The sequence below is a fragment of the Herpailurus yagouaroundi genome, unplaced genomic scaffold (genome assembly GCF_014898765.1).
Source record: "Herpailurus yagouaroundi ecotype Mexico unplaced genomic scaffold, PumYag 184, whole genome shotgun sequence".
NCBI lineage: Eukaryota > Metazoa > Chordata > Mammalia > Carnivora > Felidae > Herpailurus > Herpailurus yagouaroundi.
The window spans coordinates 30,250,637-30,276,465 of record NW_024412415.1 but is presented as its reverse complement, the minus strand read 5'-3'; the positions used below and the strand labels follow the sequence as shown (position 1 = coordinate 30,276,465).

Sequence of the window (25,829 nt, the reverse complement as noted above, 5' to 3'; positions counted from 1 at the left end):
GCAGAAAAGAGGAGGAACGCTTCCTGTGGTGAGGGCCCTAAAACTGGTGGGATCAGCCGAGCACCCACACCCTGTATCCCAGGCTGTCTCCATTTTCACAGTTAGAGCAGGCCTCTCCTGGGCCAGAGGAAGGTCTTGGGGTGGTGACCCCAAGGGGAGAGCTCTATGGGTATATTAGGTTTGTTTTACCTCACACTCCAAAGCGGGTGGTAACATAGGGGTATGGGCCACTGAGGACAGAATGTCCTACTGGGAGTACGTGAGGTGAGGTCACCCCAGTCCACACACAGGTTCTGAACATTCCAGATGCTGGGATGCCAAGGGAATGAGACACGGTCCCTATCCTCTAGAGATTTCACTACAGAGATGGGGCAAGCAAGAAAACAGCATTGGTAGAATGTGATGAATGTTCTACTGGAAAAGTGCTCAGGGCACAGGGCTTGTAGAAAACAGCAGAAGGGCGGTTAGCCCAGTGTGGGGCTATGAGGAGAGGTTCTTGGAGGAAGTGGTACTTGACTGAGTCTTGCTATAAATAGATACTGTGAGAATGTGCACAAAGCTTGTGAGTGGGTACATGCCCTTAGGAGCCTATCTCTGGGAGCTTGGAAAAAGAGACACAGAGACACAAGCAAATGGATTCACTGCCCCCTTGGAGACCCCTGCCATCTCTCCCTTTCCCATGGCCGATCACAAACACACTTGTAGTCACAATTGCACATAAACACACACACATGCACAAGGTAGTGGAGAAAGTTCCAGAATTCTTCTCAGTGAGAGAGTTCCTCCTGTAAAGAAAGGCCTCACTGGGAACTTGAGGTAGAAGATAAGGCCACTGGTGGCTGGACATCTGCAGTGATGGGCTTCAGAGGCTGGAGGAGCTGCTCTGCTGAAACCAGGGAGAAGAGTCTGGAGGGAGGTGGAAGGAACAGTGGTGGAAGAGGGAGGAGCTTTAGAGTTCTTCAGATCCTCTCATTTTACTGTGAAGGAAACTAAGGTCCAGAGAAGGAGATGAAATGCCTCAAGTTACACTGCACTTGGGGATCAGAGCTGAGTACGAGCATATACACATCATGACATACCCAGTCAGCTTTGCACACTCCCACATGGCCACTCTCATTGCAGGCACACAGAGTTATGCACACAGCTATTCCATAGCAGGTGATGTCCCCTGAGTTGCTGCCATTTACATTTCAGGCAGCTCTGATCCCTCATTAAGCTAGAGCAGTTGGGTCATGTCTGCCTGCCCACTCTCCTCCACCAGCTCCAACCCTCATGCATTATGAAGCCCATAGTGGGAAGCAGAGCATTCAGGAACCTGGGATCATGCAGTCTATGGGTCTGCTGTGAGTATTCCCTGGAAGGTCCATCAAGCAGACAGGTTCATCCCATAACTGACTCAGAGCTGCCCAGGCATCAGGGGTCACAGCTGGACCTGCATCCCCAAAAGAGGAAGTCTCAGTATCTCAAGGCAGAGCCAGAGGCCTCACCCTACCCAGAAGAGGGACTGCAGTCCCCTAGCTTATTTTTAAAGTAACCTCTACGCCCAACATGGGGCTCAAACTCATGGCTCCTGAGATCAAGAGTCTCATGCTCTAACCGACTGAGCCAGCCAGGCACCCCAGCAGAAGCTTTATATATCTTGCACAGTGTACTTTCTCCTTCACTGATTATGATCAAGCTAAAATGAAAATCAACAGCAACTTTGACAGGTAAAAGCAACCAGAAAGATAAAGGCAGCTGATGCCTTCTCAGGGCATTCTCTTTCATGGAGGCTGATTAGTTGAGTGCAGATGATTCAAAACCTCTCTGATCAAGGAGCCTCCAGGGGTATATGAGTGTCATCGGAGAAGAGAGGCAGTTCTGGACCCAGATTGTGCTTGACAGTCATAGCAATTTCCTGGTGCAGGTCTCAGCAGACTCGTCTAAGTCCTCGGGAGAGTAGAGGGGCTGTAAGTTAAAGCTAAAAGAGCTGTTCATTGAAAAGTCTGTGTTTTATTCAGGCATAAGCAGTTCTCTTTTGGGATCAGGTAAGGCATTCATCCCTGCTATGCTACTGACTTTTGTGTAAGAAAGCTCTAGAGTGCTGGCATCAATGCCTCAAAGAGCCATAGCGTTAAAAACACATATAGGGGCTGGTCAAGAGAAAGGAAAGTCTTTTCAACAAACAGTGCTGGAATAATTGGACATTCACATACAAAAAAAAAAAAAATGAAATTTGACCTATGTTTTGCACTATTTGCAAAAACTAGTTAAAAACGAACCATAGATAAAACCCCAAATGAAAAAACTCCTAGAGAAAACATAGGAGAAAATCTTGTGACTGTAGGTTAGGCAAAAATTTCTTAGATCCAACACCAAAAGCACAGTCCATAAATTTAAAAAATTGATAAATTGAACTTCATCAAAATTGAGAACTTCTGCTTGTCAAAAGACTGTTAAGAAAATGAAAAGCAAGCTACAGATTGGGAAAAAATTTTTAAGGTAAGTATCTGATAAAAGACTTATATCCAGAATATATACTCAGTATGGGTTTCCCCTCCTATCTGAAAGAGGAGCATTCCCATTAAAACTGTCCTTAGCTGAAATGATGTGAAATGAATTTTACATTAATTTATATGGAAAAAAATTTGAGCCTTCCCAAACCAAAAACTAACCTTTCTTAGGCTTTTCTGATACCTTAGGACACATCTTGCTAGCAAAAGCACAAAATAAATTGAGATAAAGCACAGATGCTTACAGACACAGTTCAAAGCTGTGGCAGCTGGATGCTGAGTGTAGTTCCCAGGGAAGGAGCTTGGCTGCATCACTCTCGCTGCTCAGGTGCCCCGCCTCTATGATGGCTCACTAACAGATGCTGAACACCGTTTTTGCTTTCACTGACATTTTTTGGTAAAACTGAATATCATCTTCAGATTTCACGCGGTTAGTGAAAATAGGCACTAATGCAGGTCTTTTTTATAAAAGTGAAGTGTAAGGTGAATTTTTGAGAAGCTGGGGATATCTGTAATTAAGACAACAATCCAAATATAAAGCAGGAAAATATCTGAATGGGAACTTCACCAAAAAAGACCTATGTATGACAAATAATATAAAAAGATGCTCAACATCATTGGTCACCACAGAAATGCAAATTAAAACTACAATGAAATCACACTACACATCCTATTAGAAGGGCTAAAAGCAAACATGAAACTGATAGAATCAAGTGCTGATGAGAATACTGGGCAACTGAGATTCTCCTACATTGCTGGTAGGATCGTAAATGGTATAATCACTCTGGAAAACAGTTTGGCAGTTTCTTGTAAGATTAAACATACACTTTCTTATAACCCGGCAGTCCCACTCTTAGTATTTACCCAAATAAATGAGAAATGTGTACACAAAAATCTGTACACCAGGGTGCCTAGATGGCTTAATCAGTTAAGCATCCAAACCTTGATTTCATGATCTCATGGTTCATGAGATTGAGCCCTGCGTTGGGCTCTGTGCTCAGAGCCTGGAGCCTGCTTTGGATTCTGTGCCTCCCTCTCTCTCTGCCCCTACCCTGTTGACGCTCTCTCTCTGTCTCAAAAATGAATGAACATTAAAAAAGAAGTGAATAAAATGTGAAAGAAACTGTTTAAAAAATAAGTACACAAATATTTATAGCTAAACTGTAACTGCTAACAAGTGAACACAATCCACCCCTTCTTCAAGTGGTGAATTGATAGATAAACCACATGTAGCCATACAATGGAATACTACTTGGCAATAAAAAGGAATGAGCTATTGGCACATTCAGCAACATGGATGAGTACACTAAATGAAAGAAAGAAAACTTAAAAAGCTTATATCAAAGGATTCCACTTATAGGACATTCTTGAAAAGACAAAACTACAGGGAAAGAAAACAAACCAGTGATTGTCAGCAGCTGAAGATGGAGGGAGGCGTTCACTACAAAGGGAATTTCTGAGGTGATGGAAATATTTCATATCTTGATATGATGGTGGTTACCTGATTGCTTGCGTTTGGCAAAAATCACAGAATGGTGTATTCAAAATGGTGAATTTTATAGTATGAAAATTATGTTTCAATCTTTTTAAATTTCTTCTTCCCTTTTTTTTTTGCCTTCCTTGTCACTGACCAACATCTTGTCCTCGAAGCTCTTGCTCTCCTGAGGGGAAAGTGTCCCAATTCAGCCACCCTGAATGCTGCTTGCCTTCTGGGAACAAAAGGTTAGCCCACAAAGAATGCTCTCTGGGGGCCCATGTGTCTGTCTCTCTCCCTCTGTCCCACCCTGTCTGGCTAAGCCTGTTAACCAAAGCCTTTCTAACCTCCATTTCCCCTTCTTCCCTCCTGTTCACCCTGGCCATCTGGAGTCCCAAATCTTCACAGCTTAGGTGCTGTGTAGGCGAAAGAGTCTTCTTGGAAAGAGGGAGGCTCCTCACACTCAATTCTCCATAGCTCTAACCTGTACAACAGCTGTGTGTCCTGGAAACTTCCAGCCAGGGAGGGCTTCCACCTAGCATCCATCTCACCTCATCCCTGAGCAAGAATGCCCCCATCTTTGCTGATGGCTCTTTTGGACTGCTAGCATCTTGGTCAGAGCTGAGGTCATACCACACACAGAGCCACCAGGCCCCTCTTGAGGGAGTCATGAAAAGAAGCCTTGGGTCATAGGTAGACACAATGGGCTGAGCTTCACAAACAACCAGGGCAAACACATTATGATGAGTGTGACAAGTCAGGGGAGGGGTGTGTGAACACTTGTGAGAGACTACCCTAGTAAGTTGTGCACCCCCTAATCCTTCACAAAATCATGAATGTAGATGTTTCTGAGAAATCCTGGAGGCACTGTGGGGACACTATGATGTCCACATATAGAGTATGAACTCACTGCTTCACGCAGTAAACGCTACAACATCACTGGATGTGAGCAAACGGACTCACCATGGCAAGCTTGGTGAACATCATGGGGACATAGTGGAAATCTCATAGTCAGTCATGAAAATGGGGCATGAACATATTGTGGTAAGCATGGTGAACACTAGAGGCACTGCTTGTGAACATAAGGCTGTGACTGGTGAATACTATGGGGACAGTGAACCGACCCTGTTTGGAGCTGGAGGAGCATTCTGTGGTGACTGCAGTAAACACATTATACAAGGTGGAGTCCTCTAATGGACATGTTCTGGGGTATCTGCTGGGCCCATAGCCCATTCTGAGGGAATCTGCTCCCACCTAAAACCTGCACAAAGTAAAACAAGGTGCTGACAGATTTCTTTCTTTCTTCTTTCTTTTCTTTCTTTCTTTCTTTTTTTCTTTCTTTCTTTTTTAGCGTATTTATTTATTTTTGAGAGAGACAGTGAGAGAGAGAGCAGGGGAGGGGCAGAGAATGGGAAAGACAGAATCCCAAGGAGACTCCACACCATCAGTGAGGAGCCTGACATGGGGCTTGAACTCACGAACTGTGAGATCATGACCTGAGCCGAGATCAAGAGTCAGACGCTTAACCAGCTGAGCCACCCAGGGGCCCCTGGGTTTTTTTCTTTTTCTTCCATTTTCTAAGCTGGAGTTATTATGGTTGTTCAGTTTTGCTCAGCTCTTCTGGGGTGTGTTGATGCGATTACCAGGTGAGAAGGAGTCATACATGGGTAGATTTGTAACAAAACAAATGGAGGGTAAACTCTCCAGGTTGATAGCTGTGAAAGTGGTGTCTTGATATCAAGACTCAACTCCTGAGTCTCCTGGGTGGCTCAGTTGGTTAAGCAACCAACTTCAGCTCAGGTCATAATCTCACGGTTAATGAGTTCAAGCCCCGTGTCGGGCTCTGTGCTGACAGCTTGGAGCCTGGAGCCTGCTTCAGATTCTGTGTCTCCCTGTCTCTCTCTGCCCTTCCCCAACTTGCACTCTGTCTTTCTCTGTCTCTCAAAAATGAATAAAAACATATTTAAGAATTAAAAAAAAAAAGACTCAACTCCTGATATCAAAGTTAATAGTTAGACATTTTTGATCAATTCCTCCTAGGATAGGAATGCTTGTGTTCATGGTTGTGCTTTTAGTAGGTACATGTTATTTTTTTCTTCCCAGCATCCATTCTTCCTACTTCCAATGATAGCACCACACTTTTCCTTTGGGAAAAATCAGTCCATGTGATTCTAGTGGGGCTGATATACCCCTGGCTCAAGAAGTGAGCTTATCAGAGCTTTCCATCCCATGGTTACAGGGTTTGGGTCAGGAATGGGTCAAGGAGAGCCTTTCTGAGAGCTTCTGCTAGAACAATTCAGGAAGAGACATTTTCTTTCCACTGGAGATTTGAGATGTGCTAAGAGGGAGCCTGAAGCTTCTGGAAGATATGACATGGAAACAGCTTCTATTCCAGTTACTACTGTTGTGTAACAAACTACCCCAAATCTTAGTGGCTTAAATGGCAATTAAGGATGAGAGACCACATCCTTAATGTAGTGTCTCATCCTTTTTTTTAATATTTATTTATTTCGAGAAAGAGAGAACACACTCATGAGCTAGGCAGGGGCAGAGAGAGAGAGGGAGAGAGAGAATCGCAATCAGGCTCTGAGCTGTCAGCAAGAAGCCCATTGCAGGGTTCAGTCTCATGAACCATGAGATCATGACCTGAGCTGAAATCAAGACCTGGCCACTCAACTGACTGAGCAACCCAGGTACCCTGTGGTCTCTCATAGGTCAGGATTTCATGTAGGACTTGAGTGTGTAATTGTGCTTTTTGTGACATCAGTTGAGGACACTAAGTGACACTCACCTGGTAGATGAGCTGGTCTGGTCTGTCCAAGATAGCTATACTCACATTTAGTGCCTTGGTGGGACTACTGACAAGGACACTACAGCAGGCCTCTCCAAGATGGTGGTCTCAGGGTAGTTAGATTTCTTACATGGCAGCTGGCTTTCCCCAGAGTGAGTGTCCCAAGAGATCCAAGAGGAAGCTGCATGAACTTTTGTGACTGGCCTTAGAAGTCCACTTCATTTGGGGAGCCTGGGTGGCTCAGTTCGTTGACCGTCTGACTTCTGCTCAGGTCATGATCTCAAGGTTCATCAGTTCAAGCCCTACATTGGATTTGCTGCTATCAGTGCAGAGCCCACTTCAGATCCTCTGTTCCCTTCTCTCTCTGCCCCTCCCCCACTCACACTCTCTCTCTGTCTCAAAAATAAATAAACATTTTTAAAAAAGAAAAAAAAAAAGAAGTCAACTTCATTCTTGGTTAGAAGCAAGTCATAGACCAGCTTAGATTCAAGGGAGGGAAACAGGATTTTATCTCACTCTCTTTTTAAGTTTACTTATTTATTTTCAGAGAGAGAGAGAGCATGTGTGCAAGTGGGGGAGGGGCAGAGAGAGAGCGGGAGAGAAGCCCAAGCAGGCCCTGTGCTGACAGCACAGGGTTTGATCCCACAAACTGTGAGATCATGACCTGAGCTGAAATTGAGTCAGATGCTTAACCAACTGAGCCACTCAGGCACCCCATGATTCTATCTCTTAATGGTAGATAGCACAGTCATATTGTACAAGAACATGTGCAATGGAAGCTATTGTTGTAGCCATCTTTGGAAAGTACAGACTGCCACACCCTCCTTGAGAATAAATCCATCTGAGAGGAAGCTGTTGAGATATGAAAAGAGAACAGCCCGGATGTTGTCTGAGTACCTGGATCCAATTTGCCCTAGGACTTCAGTTATGAGAGCCATCAGATTCCTTTTCTCCTTAAACCAATCTGAATTGTGCTTTCATCTCTTGCAATGGAAAGAACTTTTACTCTTAGTGTACCAGTTATCTATTGCAGTGTAACAGACCACCCCAAAACTCAATGGTTTATTAATAATTTGTTATTTCTCATGATTCTGTGGGTTGGCTGGCCCATTCCTCTGCTAGTCCTATTTGGGCTCACTCATGCAACTGCTGGGGTGGAAAGTTCAAGATGGCCTCATTCACATATATAGCTGTTGGCTAGGAGCCTCAGTTCTCCTCCATGTGCTCTCTCATCCTCCCATAGGATAGACTGACTTCCTTACAGGGTGATCTCAGGACAATGTTCCAAGGGAGTTAAGGTAGCAAGGTCTCTTGAGGCCTAACCTCCAGAATTTGTACAGCATCAGTTTCTCAAAGTCCTTTGCTCAAAGCAAATTACAAAGCCAGTCCAGGTCAAAGGAGAGAGTAAATAGAATCCACCTCATAATGGGGGAATTACAGAGACTTTGTGGCCATGGTGTGATAGACAACTGTATCATGTTAGATGGGAACACATTTAGAATTAGTGTATGTATAGGAAGTAGGGTGTGTGTGCCAGGCAGGCAGAGTCAGACTATTCTAGGCATGTTCTCATTGAGGAGCACATAGTTGGAATGTGATTTCCATGGTGGCTGCTCTGAGCTGAGGGCCTCTCACTGGTTTCCAGGGGCAACTTTGAGTTAAGACCTACTGTGTCTGGGTGACTTCACCTTTCAGAGCCTCAGTTTTTCCTTTGTAAAATGGGTGTGATTGTCACAGATCTGCTGTGAGGCTGAGGATGACGACAGTGAATGTGCTTTATAAATTACAGTGCCAACCCCCTGTGACTGAACGTTATCCTGAGAAGGAATAATCAAGGTGGGCCTGGGTGGCCAAAGATGGCAGGAGGGAAGAGATTGACATGGGGCTTTGAAAGATGGGGATGTTCACATGGGTATGGAGGAAGGGCTGGATTTCAAGATGGGACGCTGAGGAATAAAAGTATAAAGGCACAGAGGTAGAACAGTGACAGACTGAACACAGGATAGGGAGGACAACAATGAGGTCAGAGAGTGAGCTCTTCCACTGCCCTGGACTCTGGGTTTTTGGGATCCCAAGTATTGGATGAGCAGCCCATGGTGGTCACTCAGAGCTGAAGTCCTCTGGTCCCCAGGAATGAGCAGCAGCCTATCCCTACCCAGGCCTGCACAGCCTCCTCAGACCACAGGTGGACGATAACAGGAACATGGGAGAGGAGGTCAGAAAGAATGTTAGAGGCAGAGCACCTTTTTCTGGAGCCATGAGGATCACATCAGACACCCCCCCCCACCACACACACACACACACAAGTGTTCCCAAGCTCCTTTACCCTCAGCAGGGTGGGAACTGTGGCCATAGGCTTAGGTCACAGGTGGCCTGGCTACACTGGGCTCCAAGCCCCTTGATCCCCTGGACAGCGGTTGGAGTGGTTGATGGGTTTCCAGTGTGTTCCAGGGAGGGGCTTGGAGCTGCTGCAGACTAGCCTGGCCTGCAGAGGCCCCAGGTGGCCACTTGTGGCTGGGCCTAACCTATCCAGGCCAGGCCTTGACTGTCCAGACCTGTGGCCACCTCCCAAGCGCTGCCTATCCTAGGGTCCTGACTGAGGAGAACAGACTCTTCTTCCTCAAAGGAATCCTGGGAAGGGTGGTAGGGGTAGACTCACATTCCCTCCAGTCTATCCCTGCACAGCTCACAGCTCAGTCCCACTTATGACAGGAAAGGATCCTTTGATGGGGGGCGGGGGTAGGAGGTTGCAAGGCAGGGAGGGAGGAGATGGGTTGAAGGAACACAAATGGCAGGGTTGGAATTGGAACCCAGGGACTCTAGCTCACAGTCCCTCAGCCCTGTGCCAACCATGGCAACACCCATGGCCATTTGGGGCTAGGGAAGTGGGGGCCCCACTATGAGCTCTGGCCCAAGCAAGGAGACCCAGGCAGGATTTGTGGCCTAAAGGGCTCCTCTTTGCCAAACCCTTACCCCATAGGGTACCCTGCCTCCTACTACAGAAAAAGAAGAGAGGGGTGCAGTTGGGAGGCTGGGGAAGTCCCTTTCACACACCCTTGGGTCCATAAAGTGGAGGTCTTGGAAAGCAACTGATTATCCTGCCCTTGACCTCTGGTCCTCTGGTTTACTTCCCCCCACCTCCTGGATACCTTGCTCTCTCTATCCAGCCTCAGTGGTCAGTTTGCTTCTCTAGCCTCCCTCCTGATCTCTGGCCAGACTTTTTACAGCTGTCTTGCCTTCCTTTCTCTCCTCCATACAATGTTTGTTGTCAACATCTTATCAAACCTTGCCAGCACTGGCGGGGGCCTCAGAGCTTGCTCTGTCCAAATTCTTGTGGCACAGGTGGAGACACCGAGGCCCAGGGTCACTTGGGTCATTGCTTGTCCAAGGTCACACATCAGAATTAGCAACAAGCCAGTACTAAGGCTTTTGACTCCTAAGTTCTTATTTTTCTCTTGTCCTTTGATCTGGCTATTACGGTTCAGTCTTTGTCCTCAGACTAGTAGAGCTCTTACAAGATTTACTCAGTTCAGATTTTGCCTTCAAAGTCATGCATGAAGCTGCTTCATGGTTGGACGAGACTGGGACTGGCTACAGAATCTATGAGCCAACGGCTAGGAGCTGGGAGGGAGACCAGGCTCCAGGAGACAAAGCAAACCAGATCTGGGCCTTAGATCAGCTTTGGGGCCATTGCTGCTCAACGTCTTTCCTCTATACCCGCCCTCTCCCCCAACAGTCCATGTCCAGGGTGATGATCAGAGAGGCATAGTTCCTAAACCCCTGCTTACACACATACACACACACTCAAAGAGAAAGACACGGACACATACAAGCACACATACACAGCTCTCTGGATGAGGGTCTGACTGCTCACTGTGGGATCATTACCACATGAGGCTTCTTCCTCTGAGTGCAGGAACATGTCTCCTCCCTTGTGTTCTCCCAGTGCCCAACCTAAAGCCTCCCATGAATAGGAACTTAAAGAGGGTGTATGGGAAGAGTGAGCTGACACTGGTACTGGAGGCCATGAGGCCAGGCCTCCATCTCTAGGTCCTGGAATGGGGCAGGAAGCCCAGCCCAGGCTGGATGAGCCCGTCACACAAAGTGGGTCCTAGCAGGTCTTGCTGTGGTTCCTAGTATACCCCTCCCCATCTTCTGCCTCCAACTGATGTGGTCCATGGACCAGCAGCATCAATATCACCTGGGAGGTTTTAGAAATACACTCACAGGCCTCACCTCAGATCACAAACTTGGTGTGGGGCCCAGCAATTAGCCCTCCAGGGAATTCTAAGGCATGATAAAGCTGTAGAACCGCTGCCTGTGACAATAGGCAGACTCCTGCTGGCAGGGAGGCTGCTGAAGTCCAGAAACACAGGCAGCTGCTTACGCCACCTACAGGTAAGTCTGGTCATGTGCTGGAGGGCCCCATAACTGAAGGCAGACACATGCACACGCGCACAAACATGAGCGTCTGGCAAGGTCTCAGAGTCTATCTGCAGTGGCTCTGGGGTCCAGTGGACATAGACAGGCACCCAGGTGGAAGTAGGTAGGGGCAGGGAAGAACTGTTCTCATCAGGCGACATCCTGTGTCCCATAATTCCTTTGTCCTTTTCCCTTGAGGGAGTGGGAGAAGCTGAGTAGTCACCCAGCTCAGACCAGGCACCCTCAGTTGAGAGAGCAGATGATCTGTATGCCTAAGAGAGTTTGGAGTATGTGCTAACACCAGCAAAGTTCTTTCTCTGCATGGGCGGGCCAGGGCCAGGGGAATGTGGGGATCAGCAAGCAAAGCTTAGGCAAAAGCACACCACCCCCTGAGCTATGAAATGCTGTCCAGATGTAGAATAGCCCTTGGCCCTTTCCCAGGGCTGCTCCCAGTGCCCACCTTACCTCCTCTTGCGTCTTTCTGCTCTGGCCTGTGGAGCCCCAAGGAGCTCCCCACCTGGCCCCTCCCCAGGCCCTGCAAGTGAAATCCCAGCCTCTGGGGAGCTCCTCCGGGGGATGTGGGGAGGGGATGGGGAGGCTGAGCTTCCCCATGCTCAGATCTGGTTTCTTTGCGCTTCCTCTGGCGCACTGCCACAGGCTGAGCCACCAGCTGTGCTATATAAGGCCTGGCGGCTAGACGCTGGAGAGAGGAAGACTTGAACCCCCCAGCTGAGGAGTTCTGCTCAGGCCCCGGTAAGCTCCACTCCCATTTTCCTCACGCTATGCTTGCACCCCACAGCCCCACTCAGCTCTTCCCGCCCTCCCCTGATCACCCTGCATCTCCCCCAGGGAAGGTCCCCCCACTTCCCTCCACCCCGTTTCTGCCTTGAAGTTCTCTCTTTTCTCCCATTGGTCCAAAGTCGTCCCCCTCCTTCACCTGAGGTCGGGGGCTCTCAAATGGTCCCAGTCAGGGTCTGTTCCTCTGGGTGCCTGCTTTTTTCTTGTGGTCAGCCAGTCTGCTTTGTCCGAGAGTTCTGAGGAGCATGGAATGAGGAGCCTAACTAACACAGCATATGCTGAGGAAACTTCTGAGGGCTGCCAGATGGGAAATGATTTTTCCACAAGGTGCCTCAGCCACCTTGGCCTCCCAGACAGTCCTAGAACAGTCTTCAACTGAATGCTGAGCAGCATTCAGCTCCCTGCTCAGAGCCTAGGAGCCTGGGGTAAGACACACAGTGGGGATCTTGGGGACCCCATGCCTCTGTTCTCTTGGCTGAGAAACAGGTGGGAGAGGGGGTTAGCAGGCTTAGAGCTAGAGGATCCGCAATGTGGGACTGGTTTGTTCTTCTCTGGGACAGCCAAGTGCTTTTGGATCTTTTGTTCTGGAAAGCAGGAATCTCCCCTTTCCCACCACACCCTGGACTTTGGTCATTAAAGGGAGCCACTTCTGAATCTCCAGGAACTGGTCAGATTCTGGGTTGGCCAGAACTCTGGGGAGAGATAAAAATGAGTTGGAAGGAGCCTGGGCCACACCCCATGGATATTTGCCCTTATTGCAGTGCCTGCTTTCCTCTCCCCGCTCCTAGAGCCCCTAACCCATCCTTAGCAGTTATTGGGGAGCCCTGGCTTCTCACAGTGTGTTCCCCTCTGCTCTCCTTCAGTGAGCTCCTGGCTGTGTAACTCCCAGCCAGGCCCCAACAAGCAGGCCAGAAATGTGTTTCAGCTGCAGCCTGTGCACATCTGGGAATGTGTTCATGGAGGTCGTGTGTCTGAAGCATCTGCGCCCTCCAGCTTGCCTGTCCTATGTGGGGTCACTGTAGTCAGGGCTGGGCTGCACAGTCTTAACGTAGTCCCTTTGTGCAAGAGTGTGAGCCCCACCAAAGGTAGCAAAACATGCCCCCAAGCCCAGGTCTTGGAAGTGATGAATGAGTCATCCAGAGGCTGCTGGGAGTAAGCCTGGGGCCCTCGTCATTGGCAAGGCACCTCCTCACCCCTGCTCTCCCTCGTGCCCCATCTTGATATGGGGTCCTGGTGCCTGGTCCCAGGATCTGAACCCAGGTCTGCCTTATTTGAACTCAAATTCTGAGCCTCTGCACCTCTCAAGCTGCCCAGATTCACAACTTGGGCAGGTGTTACCTCCCACAAGACTATTCTGTCTACCCTTCCACCCTGGATAGGTCAAGAAATAGTTCTGTTCTAGCCGTAAGAGATGACACAGAAATGTGGAGCTTGATAAGCATTTTTTTTCTTTGCAGGTGACTGTATCTGAGAAACTTCCCAGGGGACTACGTTCCAAGGAGGACCTAACTTTGAAGCACTCTCACCCATCTCCTCACCCATATTCCCCACAGGGCCTGAGGGAAAGATGGTGGGGACCAAGGCCTGGGTGTTCTTCTTCCTGCTCCTGGAAGTTACCTCCGTGTTGGGTACGGGCTAAGTATCTGCTCTCTCCCAAGCCTCTACTTCCCATTGTGAAGTCATATCTGGTCTGGGACATAACTGTTTATCTGCCATAAGCTTCAGCAAGGGCCTTAAGACCTCAGGCTGGTTTATAGACTTATTAATAATTTATACACTGCTTGTTTCCCCCAAAGAATTTGAGATAGTTCCCAATATTAAAACTCACAGAACAGAATCTTTTAAATGAGGAGAGGGATTAGCTGTCACTCAAAAGGAGGGAAAAAGATAAAAGGGTTATCACTGCTGAGTGCTAAATTTAGCTCTGAGATTCCTGGCAGTCAAAGCAAAAGGGAATCACAAGGGATCACTGGGGCCTCAGAAGCAGGTTTGGGAGTTGGTCTGGTTTTAGTTTCATAAAAATTCTTCTGGCCTGAAGCTCAATTTCATTTAGACCCTGCAGCCAAATTTCACAGACACCAGAACCCCACCCTCTGGTGACATGGAGTTCTTTTTTTTGATTTATTTATTTTTTTACTGTTTATTTAGTTTTGAGAGAGAGAGGGAGAGACAGAGCGCAAGCAGGAGAGGGGCAGAGAGAGAATCCAAAGCAGGCTCCAGGCTCTGAGCTGTCATCACAGAGCCAACGCAGGGCTCAGACTCACGAACTGTGAGATCATGACCTGGGCCAAAGTCAGACGCTTAACCCACTGAGCCACCCAGGCACCCTGACACTGAGTTCTTGAAGGGACAGGTAGAGGGAATTTGCCTGGTGCATCTAAGCATCAGGGCTCCCAGCACTGCCCTGTGTGTTCTCTCCCATCTCCCCTTCCTCTCCTGATTTCTAACCACATACTCAAGTAAGGCAAACAATGTTCAAAGCCCTCTTGTAAAGCTGCATGCACTGCAGCCTTTGTGAGTACCTGTGTGGGAACAAAGGCTGTCTCCGCATCTTGCCGAAACTTGTGTGTACCTACCTCCCACCTTGCTCTTTCCACCCTGACGGCTTCTGTTTGTGAAGATGATTAACATTCAGCCATCTGAGGGGAAATCAGATTAGTTTGATTAAAAGTGCTCCTATCACTCCAATTAAGCAGCATACAGAATTCTGATTTGGCTCCTCACATGAGAAGTTAATTGCCTTTTAAAGCTGGTGCTGCCTTCTGTTCTCCTCCTTCCCCTTCTGGAGACCCCAGATGGGGTGGAACTGGAAGTTGCTTATGGCCTGAAGACCCTCGACCCATCCTTAGGAGTTGCTAACACTTATTGGGCAAACACTACGCTAAGCATTGTCCTAAGTGGATTTTATGAATGAGCTTATTTAATCTCCACAATCCTCTGAGGCAAGAACTATTATTATCTTCATTTTATGATGAGGGAACAGGGGTCAAATGAGTTAAGCATCTGGCTCAAGGTCAAGCAGGAAGTGGCAGAGCCTCTGGAGCTCACACTCTCAACCTCTGTATAGTTCAGAGATGTTTACTTGTATTACCTCTTGAAATTCTCATGCCAGCTGGACCATCACTCTCCGAGATGGGAACTAATATCTCCATTTTATAGATGAGGAAAATAAGGCTCCATTCTGCCAAAAAGGACAGGCCCAGATCGTAACGCAGGAGTCCTGGCCCGCTGGCTGCTTAGCAGCATCCAATGATCCATTTCTGGAACAAGAGCAAAAAGACAGCCATCATTTGCTGAGCATACACTACATGCCAGGTCTCTTTATATTCATTATCACCCCGAATATGCATCAGAACCCTATGATGTAGCAGCTGTTAATGCAGCTCTGTGTTATGGGAAACACAACTAGAAGACTAAAGCTTTTGTGAGGTTGCATAGCCAGTTAGTGGCAGGGTGGAGATTTGAACCCATGTTCAGCATTCATGCTCCATCCACCACATCACTTGCTTCTCTGCATCTTGAGAGGCTGGTAGCAGGACCCTGCTGGGCCCTTGTAACTAACAGTCCTGGCCTCTTCTTTCCCTCAGGGAGGCAGATGATGCTCACTCAGTCGGTAAGAAGAGTCCAGCCCGGGAAGAGGATCTCCAGCCTCTTTGCCAAGCCTGGTGACTCCCTGGAAAGTGAGTTGTGGATGGAGCAGGGAGGATCAAGAGAGGGGGTCTTTACTGAGCTTGCTGGGAAGATCTTTGAAGCCAGGGCACAATGTCATGGTTTCCATGGAAACCCACTTTTATAAGATGTTTGGCCTACATCTCTGTTCAGGCAGAGAGACCTAGTATATAGGAGGATAGCTTAGAATGTGAAGCTGCCTGACATATTCAGGAATGCTATAGAGCTTGCTGGGGCCAGAGCATAGGCTGGAGGGGAGACAGGGTGGGAGATGAGGATGGAGAGATAAGAGCTGGAGGGCCAGTTCACCAGCACCCTGAATGCCTGGCTAAGGGATTTAAGCCTGGGGAGTGGTGTGATCCAAGCCACCTGGAGAAAGCTCACCCTGACTGCAGTGTTGGGGAGGGGTGGGGATGAGTGGAGGGGGAACTTGGAGGTAGAGAGACCAGGTAGGGAGTTGCTAACATGGTATAGCCAGGCTGCTGAGAGTGTTAATGGAGTGGCAGGTGCAGAAGGTTAAAAGACTGGAGAGATAGATACAATAGGGCCTGAGACTTATCGGGGGTGGATGAGAGATATCATGAGTGATTTCCAGGAGTTAAGCAGGAAGTAGGATGGAGCTCACCTGGGCCTCTGGGGCCTGGCTGCTCTCTGACCTGACTCTCTCTCTCAGGTCCTGGTGAGTGGACAACATGGTTCAACATTGACCACCCAGGCGGGCAGGGTGACTATGAGCGGCTGGATGCCATTCGCTTCTACTATGGGGACCGTGTGTGTGCTCGGCCCCTGCGGCTAGAGGCTCGGACCACTGACTGGATGCCTGCAGGCAGCACTGGCCAGGTGGTCCATGGCAGTTCCCGTGAGGGCTTCTGGTGTCTCAACAGGGAGCAGAGGCCCGGCCAGAATTGCTCCAATTATACCGTGCGCTTCCTCTGCCCCCCAGGTGAGCCTGGACAGTCCCCCACCCACAACCTCCCAGCAGCCTCGGCACAGGGAGAGGCCACGATTGGCATGTGGCCATGGGAACTCTGGATATCACACACACGCACAGGCTTCAGCTCCCTCAGAATAATGCATTAGGGTCAAGAGAGCCATAATCTTCCCTAGAGTGTTCTGTGGTAATGGATACTTCCCATTCAGCCCACTTATTGAATGTGTGTGGCAAGGTGGTGAAGACCACAGGCTCTGGAGTTGGGTTTCATGGGTTAGAATCTTGGGTCTACCATCTGAACTGTGTTCCTTAGGCAAATTTTCTGAAGCTCTCTGAGACTCAGGTTTTCCGCCAATAGAACAGGGGTAATATTAGTAATTATTAGTAAATCATGATGTGGGATTTTATGAGGATTAAATAAGATAATGAATGTAGAGGGTTTAACCCAGGTGAACGTTCACTAAGTGTTAGTTTCTATTATAACTCCTATGTGCCAGACACTGGGCTGGTTATCTACTAGTGACAACTGACCTGTGAGGAATCTCCATTTTGGCAAGTTACCCCGGATTCAGAGAGGTTAGGTAGCTTCTCACGATTACACAGCTAATAGGTAGAGAGCTGGGATTTGAACCCATGTCTGTGTTTGCAGAGTCCAAGAGTTCCTGCTCCACATCCTCCCTCTCCACACAGGATTATACAGAGCCATCTGCAAGGCTGCCCAGTTCTCAGATAGCCACCCTCCCTTCCTGGGACTCTGCCAGTGCACACAGCCTAACCCTGCAGGCCTAAGTGGGAGTGATGGTCATCCAGACGGGGAGCTCAGGCTGGGCAAGGTCTCCTAGACAAGGTCTGAGGTCCCCATTCTTGCACACAGGCCTCAGAGCAGAAGTGAGGAGGGAACTTGATATCTGAGTCACTGAGGTCCCAGGCCCTGGCTTCCAGGGACTTCACAGGGAGTGCGTCCATAGGAACATATGGCTGTTTCCACACTGGTAGAGAGGGAAAATGGTGCTATCCCTGTATATCCTAGGACTGCATACTCAAGTCCCAGTGCTTGGCCAAAAAGTCCCTCTCAGAGCCATGCCTAGTCCATATGGTACCTTTGTGCAAATTAGAGACACCATTTCCTCAAGACTCTTGACTTCCATCTGTTGGAAAAGTCACTGCAGTAAATATAAATATCAATGACATGTATGATATAAGCAGAGCCGCTGTCTCTCCGAGAAAAACAGCCTCAGGGTCAGATTTCCTGACAGAGCCCCTTGGGAGGGAAGTCAGACCGTCTGCTGATCCTGCTTTGCAGGGTCCCTGCGCAGAGACACAGAGCGCATCTGGAGCCCATGGTCTCCCTGGAGCAAGTGTTCTGCTGCTTGTGGTCACACTGGAGTCCAGACCCGAACACGCACCTGCCTGGCGGAGACAGTGTCATTGTGCACTGAGGCCTCTGAGGAGGGCCGGCTCTGCATGGACCAGGCCTGTACAGGTACTGCTCTAGCTCCTGGTACTAGAAAGACATGCCACTGAGGCTAAAGTAGTCTAGGAGGACAGGTCAGAGGGTCAGACTGAAACAGATTCATTCATTCACTCAAGTATTAAATGAGTATCTATATAATGTACTCTGTAGGGGGATGCAGGGGATAATGTGGGAGCACAGCACAGGGTCAATTATAGCTTAGGAAAACCAAGGATGGCTTCCTGGAGGAGGTGTCCTGGGGTAAGTCTTGAAGGATGAGTAGAAATTAGTCACTCAAGCTGATACGGAAAGGTAACAAAGACCTAAGGAGAAGGGGAAGCATATGTGAGTCCACAGGCTGATATGTGCCTGAAGGAGGGCCAGAGTCCATATAAGCCCTCCTGATGTGGCCCCTTCTTTTACAGCCTGTGATATGACCTGCCCCATGGGCCAGGTGAATGCCGACTGCGATGCCTGCATGTGCCAGGACTTCCTGCTACACGGAACTGTCTCCCTACCTGGGGGTGCCCCAGCATCAGGGGCCACTGTCTACCTGCTGACCAAGACACCTAAGCCACTGACCAAGACAGACAGCAGTGGGGGGTTCCGAGTCCCTGGCGTGTGCCCTGATGGCAAAAGCATTCTGAAGATCACAAAGGCCAAGTTTGCCCCCATCATGCTCACGATGCCCAAGACCAGCCTAAAGGCAGCCACTGTCAATGCAGAGTTCATGAGGGCAGGTACTGTTCTCCAGGGAAGGGCTGGATGGGAAGGCTGGACTTTTTTTTTTTTTTTAACATTTATTTATTTTTGAGAGACAGAGAGAGACAGAGCATGAGTGGGGGAGGGGCAGAGAGGGAGACACAGAATCTGAAGCAGGCTCCAGGCTCCGAGCTGTCAGCACAGAGCCTGATGCGAGACTTGAACTCACAAAACGTGAGATCATGACCTGAGCCGAAGTCAGATGCTTAACCGACTGAGCCACCCAGGCACCCTGGACTTTTAAATAAAGGGATCGTAGTGCTAAGATCTGGCTTCCCATCTTACAGAGTAAAATTCCAAATCCTTACCATGACCCACAAGGATCTACATCATCTGGCTCCCCCACTACTTCTCTGCTCTTCTTCCATTATTCTCCCTTCCACCCCCACAGAGTTATTCTACTCCAACCCTGCCTCAGGGCCTTTGCACTTGCTATATACTCTGCTTGCAGAATTGTTCCCACAGATGTTGACATGGCTTGCTCCCTCAAATGTGTGAGTTCTTCCCTGGCCACGTTATCTAAAGATGGCCAGAAAATTCTGCTGGAGGCAGCAGAATGGGAGTATTGCACTATTCAAAACAGCCAGCTCTGTCCCAACAGAAGTGCTTGGGAAGCTTGGTTCACACAAGGTCCCCTTGATTCTTTACTGCCCCACCCAAATGCTGCTTGAAAGGCCACAGAAGCTGGTCCTAGGCCAAAGGGGTGGACTCCATTCTGGACCAGTTCCCTTAGAGAGGAGCTGGGGGTGGGAGTAGGGATAAAGTCATACAATTTTAACACATGACAAAGAACTTGAGGGGCGAGGCTCTAGACAGTCAGCCACAAAGAAAAAAACCAAATCACCATTTCTTGTCTTCTCTCCCAGAGACTCCATACATCGTGATGAACCCCGAAACAAAGGCACGGAGAGCTGGGCAGAGCGTGTCCTTGTGCTGTAAGGCCACAGGGAAGCCCAGTCCAGACAAGTATTTCTGGTGAGTGTTCTGCCAACTACCTTACCCAAGTTTTTTCTTGGAAACCAGATCTTTCTTGCATTGGGTCTGGACTTATCAATTGTAATAATAATGAATAGAATAGAGTTATTAGTAAGGCCCTGGAACAGAGCCCATAAATCGGCATTTGCAAGTGGGAGCCAGCAAAGTTGAGGCCTCCCGGACAACCAGGAAGCCCTGTTATTACCCTCTTGAAGCTGGGATCCCCACAGAGCAGCTCTGGACTCAGGGTTCTGACTTGCATATCCTTGGGACACAAACAAAGTTCCCCAGCTTTGCTTCCCTTGACCAAAGCACACAAGGTCAGAGTCCCCAGTGGCTGTGAGTCCCTTATACCCTTCACAGATATTTTACAGCCATTATCTTGTCTGATGCTCCCAACAGTTGTGTGAAGTCAGCTAGGGATCACCATCCCCATTTTACAGACCAGGAGGTTGAAGCTCTGAGAGATGAGATGAATTGTCCAAGGATCCACAGCCAGTTAATAGTGAGGCTGGGACTCAGAATCAAGTCTCTTGGCTCCCAGGTCGGTCAGTACTCTTGGATGAGCTGAGTCATCTACAGAGCCCCATCCATCATGTGTCTCCCTGACTGCTTGCTCCTGGCACTCTCCCCAGGGATACATGCCCTCCCACTGTCCCCTCAGGCTTCCCCTCTCCATTCCTTGCAGGTACCACAATGACACGCTGCTGGACCCATCCCTCTACAAGCATGAGAGCAAGCTGGTGCTGAGGAACCTGCGGCAAAACCAGACTGGCGAGTACTTTTGCAAGGCCCAGAGTGATGCTGGGGCTATGAAGTCCCAGGTTGCCCAGCTGATTGTCATAGGTAAGCCTGTCAGCATCCCCGAGTCTGGCACGGGGCGGGGGAGCACCCCAGTGGGCATATCTGGGCAGTAATAGCCTGGGCTTTTCTGCATTGAGCACAGTGCTCTGCCCTCAAGGACATAAAGATGTCACAGGCCTGAATCCTACCTTCATAGAGCTGCCAGTTCAGGAAGGGTGAAGAAATATAAATAAGACACAAATAAGTAAAGATAGAAAAATGCCCTGAAACAGGAGATAAAAGGCCATGGATTCTAGAGATGAGACACAGAGATCTTCCAGTGTGAGTGATCATGGGTGACTGCTTGAGGGGGCAGCTTTACGTGAGCTAAGGTTTACAGGAAAGGGTGACCTGACTAGAGCCAGCTTTAAGAAGTGATCTTGAGGGGGAGAGACTCCAGGCCAAGACCAATCGAGAACCTGTACTTGCAAAGTGGAAGCAGGGTGGGGAGGAAGATATCTTAATAATTAGCCTAAACAAGACCAAACAAAGGCAGAAAAGAGAAAGTTATTGGAAGGACTCTGCAATATTTCACAGGCTCCAAGAAGGTTGAGCAACAGACCTCAGGCAGACAGGACACAGGGCATTTGGACCTCTGCAGAGGAAGTGTGGAGCCCCCTCTGCAGTGGTTCCCAATCCATAATATCAATGCTCCCACTTATTACAATTAACTTTAACACTGCTTTACCATTCTGAAGTCAAATTGATAATAACTATACATAATTTCCAAATATATATGTACATGGCCCTAACTATAACATAAGGGTGAAATAAAAAAACTTTAATAGAAAAAAGTATGTATTTCATTGTGTAAATGTTTTGGCATAAGGACATGGGAAGGCTAACCAAGTGGTCAGACACTTGCACTTCAATCCAGTCACCATGAATGTGACAGCTACAAATCCTGATGGATCCAGAGGTATCATTTTGGTGCTTCACATTCCTTGGCTAATGTCGCTGCAGGTACATGGTTTTTCTGAACCAAGGAAAAGTTCTTGGTATTGTTCCAAGCTAAACAAGGTATGATCTTAGCTTGATTTATATGGTAGTTACAGTTTTTAAAAATTCAACATATAGTTAAAGCCACATACAAAATTGTAGGCTCTGATCATTTTAAACAGGCTTTCTACCTACATGAATGTCTGCTGGGATATGTGAACATCATGCAGGATGCAGAAAAATTCTTTTTTTTTTTTTTTAATGTTTTTATTTATTTTTGAGAGAAAAAGCGAAAGAGAGTGAGAACGACCGGGGGAGGGGCAGAGAGAGAGGTAGACACAGAAATCTGAAGCAGTTTCAGGCTCTGAGCTGTCAGCACAGAGTCCAACACAGGGCTCGAACTCATGAACCAGGAGATCATGACTTGAGCTGAAGTCAGAGGCTTAACCAACTGAGCCACCCAGGTGCCAGAAAAATTCTTAATGCAGAACAGTGCCAAGCATTACAGGACACAGAGCAACAATGCCCTCCACCCCTGACTAAATGCCAGTGGCACTCTCAATTTTAGTTGTAACTCAAAACAATGTCACAAATTTTCAAGACCCCTTATTGAGAACCATGACTCTGATGGTCTCAGCAACCAGCTCTGTTTCCCCATGTAAAAAAATGGGATTATAATAGCAATTCCAGGGTGGCTGGGTTGCTCAGTCTGTTAAGCGTCCAACTTCAGCTCAGGTCATGATCTCGTGGTCCCTGAATTTTAGCCCCTCATCAGGCTCTGTGCTGACAGCTCAGAGCCTGGAGCCTGCTTTGGATTCCGTGCCTCCCTCTCTGCCCCTCCCCTGCTCACACTCTTTCTCTCTCTCTCAAAAATAAACATTGAAAAAAATAATAGCTATTCCATCTCCCTCAGAAAAATTCAGGAGAATCGGGAGCATGGATATGCAAACCAAACCACATGGTTTGAAAACCATAAGGCACTGCAGAGAGGTGAGGTAAGGATACCCTTTGTGTAGGGCGTGAACTTACTTTTAATATTCATACCATTTCCCTCCACAGCCCCTTATGAGACTCCTTGCAACCCCACTCCTGAGAGCTACCTTATCCGGCTGCCCCATGATTGCTTCCAGAATGCCACAAACTCCTTCTATTATGACGTGGGCCATTGTCCTATCAAGACCTGTGCAGGGCAGCAGGATAATGGGATCAGGTGCCGGGATGCTGTGGAGAACTGCTGTGGCATCTCCAAAACACAGGAGAGGGAGATCCAGTGCAGTGGGTACACACTGCCCACCAAGGTGGCCACGGAGTGCAGCTGCCAGCGGTGTACAGAGACTCGGAGTATCGTGCGTGGCCGTGTCAGTGCTGCTGACAATGGGGAACCCATGCGCTTTGGCCATGTGTACATGGGGAGCAACCGTGTGAGCATGACTGGCTACAAGGGCACTTTTACCCTCCATGTCCCCCAGGACACTGAGAGGCTGGTGCTCACATTTGTGGACAGGTTCCAGAAATTTGTCAACACCACTAAAGTGCTGCCCTTCAACAAGAAGGGGAGTACAGTGTTCCATGAGATCAAGGTGCTTCGGAAGAAAGAGCCCATCACCTTGGAGGCCATGGACACCAACATTATCCCCCTAGGGGAGATGGCTGGTGAAGACCCTGTGGGAGAGTTGGAGATCCCATCCAAGAGTTTCTACAGGCAGAACGGGGAGCCCTACACAGGGAAAGTAAAGGCCAGTGTGACCTTCCTGGATCCCCGGAATATTTCCACAGCCACAACTGCCCAGAGTGATCTGAACTTCATTAATGATGAAGGAGACACCTTCCCCCTTCGGACATATGGTATGTTCTCTGTGGACTTCACGGATGAGGCCACCTCAGAGTCACTTAATGTTGGCAAGGTGAAGGTCCACCTTGACTCAACCCAGATCAAGATGCCAGAGCACGTGCCCACAATGAAACTCTGGTCACTCAATCCAGATACAGGGTTGTGGGAGGAAGAAGGTGACTTCAAATTTGAAAGCCAAAAGCGGAGCAAAAGGGAAGAGAGAACCTTCCTGGTGGGAAACATGGAGATCCGTGAAAGGAGACTCTTTAATCTGGATGTCCCAGAAAGCAGGAGGTGCTTTATCAAGGTTAGGGCCTACCGGAGTGAGCGGTTCTTGCCCAGTGAGCAGATCCAGGGGGTTGTGGTCTCTGTGATCAACCTGGAGCCCAGGGCTGGCTTCTCATCCAACCCCAGGGCCTGGGGCCGCTTTGACAGTGTCATCACAGGCCCCAATGGGGCCTGTGTGCCTGCCTTCTGTGATGACCAGTCCCCCGATGCCTATTCCGCCTATGTCTTGGCAAGCCTGGCTGGGGAAGAACTGGAAGCAGTGCAATCTTCTCCTAAATTCAACCCCAATGCTATTGGTGTCCCTCAGCCCTATCTCAATAAGCTCAAGTACCGTCGGACAGACCATGAGGACCCACGGGTTAAGAAGACAGCTTTTCAGATCAGCATGGCCAAGCCAAGGCCCAACTCAGCTGAGGAGAGCAATGGGCCCATCTATGCTTTTGAGAACCTCCGGGCATGTGAGGAGGCACCACCCAGTGCACCCCACTTCCGGTTCTATCAGATTGAGGGGGATCGGTATGACTACAACACTGTCCCCTTCAACGAGGATGACCCTATGAGCTGGACTGAAGACTACCTGGCATGGTGGCCCAAGCCAATGGAGTTCAGGGCCTGCTACATCAAGGTGAAGATTGTGGGGCCAGTGGAAGTGAATGTGCGCTCCCGCAACATGGGGGGCACTCACCGGCAGACAGTGGGAAAGTTGTATGGAATCCGGGATGTGAAGAGCACACGGGACAGGGACCAACCCAATGTCTCATCTGCCTGTTTAGAGTTCAAGTGCAGTGGCATGCTCTATGACCAGGACCGTGTGGACCGTACACTGGTGAAGGTCATCCCTCAGGGCAGTTGCCATCGAGCCAGCGTAAACTCCATGCTTCATGAGTACCTGGTCAACCACCTACCACTAGCAGTCAACAATGACACCAGTGAATACACCATGCTGGCACCCCTAGATCCACTGGGCCACAACTATGGCATCTATACCGTCACTGATCAGGACCCTCGCACTGCCAAGGAGATTGCACTTGGCCGGTGCTTTGATGGCACATCCGATGGCTCCTCCAGAGTCATGAAGAGCAATGTGGGAGTGGCCCTCACTTTTAACTGTGCAGAGAGGCAGGTGGGCCGCCAGAGTGCCTTCCAGTACCTCCAAAGCACCCCCGTCCGCACCCCTGCTGCAAACACTGTCAGAGGAAGAGTGCCCTCAAGGAGACAGCAACGGGCAAGTAGGGGTAGCCAGAGCTGGCGTGAAGGGGCCGCCTCTCTGAGGTTTCTTGGGGTTGCTCAGTAGCCTTTGAGCAACTAAGTCTTATGGTACTTCTCTTCCCCCACCCCATGCAACAGCCATTGTGAGACTGATGCATAAACTGTCACTTGGTTAATTTAAGCACATCTGTTCTGGTGCAGTTTGCTTGTTTTGGTTTCTTCATGCCTTTATTTACTGTCTTTATTCCATGATACCGATTTGCACAGAGCCCCAAAAATGGCAAAATAAAGTCCTTTTGTCCTGTTCTTTAAAAGAAACACAAGAAAATGACCAGTGGTAAAGTCTGTGCCCATCAATGAAAATGTACTTCCTTTTCTTTTTGTGGGGTTTTGCTCACTTCTACAATAATGATAATCTGATGTTAAAGATCAACTAACCAATATAAGGCATATTTCTTGGCCTTGGTCTATAGGATGTAAGCAAGGCCTCCATCACAGTTCATGCATATAAACGGTGGTGAAATAAAGGAATAAACTACAATATTTTTACTTGAATTTGGAACTCTGCATTTCCCTTTACATCTACTTTTGTTCTTGCTAGAAGCCCAGTGTACCCCAGAGCAACTGTCAATAAATGCACATTTTGTACTTGTTTTTCAGGCCCCTGTCCTGTCTCTTAACTATTAAAGTGAGCCAGCTGCTCAGAGGGACAGAGGAGACTCTAGAAAGTGGTCACAAGGTGGCATGAGGCACAGCTCACCCCCCACCCCCACCTCCTGTTACAGGGTTGAGTAACTAGGCATACGCTCCAGCGGTCAAGTTTGTTCTCATGGATCATATTTTCCACTTGCAGAGAAGAACAAAGATTCCTGGAGTTGTGAGTATGTTCTGGGCTCCTGAGCAAAGCTAAAAACATGTCCCATTTTTTTTTCTTTCTTTCTTTCCAATACTG

At 48.6% G+C, this 25,829-nt stretch overlaps 1 protein-coding gene and 1 long non-coding RNA gene across 6 annotated transcripts in view; one reads left to right on the top strand and one right to left on the bottom strand.

Moving 5' to 3' along the window:
* Positions 1 to 25,829, bottom strand: part of LOC121041849 (uncharacterized) — a 65,678-nt gene that overhangs the window by 23,866 nt on the left and 15,983 nt on the right. For 2 of the 3 annotated variants that reach the window (XR_005795867.1, XR_005795868.1), the window contains exons 2-3: positions 15,069 to 15,237; positions 14,554 to 14,616 (exon numbers count right to left, since the gene is read on the bottom strand). This is a non-coding gene — a long non-coding RNA (uncharacterized LOC121041849). Of the gene's footprint in view, positions 1 to 2,943; positions 3,002 to 14,553; positions 14,617 to 15,068; positions 15,238 to 25,829 lie in introns of those variants that run through there. The other variant, XR_005795869.1, reaches the window with a different exon arrangement.
* On the top strand, positions 11,802 to 25,531 carry CILP (cartilage intermediate layer protein). Of its 3 annotated transcripts, none has more exons than XM_040492992.1 (9): positions 11,802 to 11,932; positions 13,435 to 13,605; positions 15,565 to 15,657; positions 16,320 to 16,325; positions 17,881 to 18,060; positions 18,456 to 18,770; positions 19,659 to 19,767; positions 20,456 to 20,613; positions 22,609 to 25,531. In XM_040492992.1, the coding sequence occupies exons 2-9, from the start codon at positions 13,545 to 13,547 to the stop codon at positions 24,960 to 24,962; spliced, it is 3,276 nt and encodes a 1,091-aa protein (XP_040348926.1). In that variant the 5' UTR covers positions 11,802 to 11,932; positions 13,435 to 13,544; the 3' UTR covers positions 24,963 to 25,531. The 3 variants fall into 3 exon arrangements, with proteins under 3 accessions (XP_040348926.1, XP_040348925.1, XP_040348927.1); XM_040492991.1 differs by having other exon boundaries at positions 16,320 to 16,589; XM_040492993.1 differs by lacking the exon at positions 16,320 to 16,325.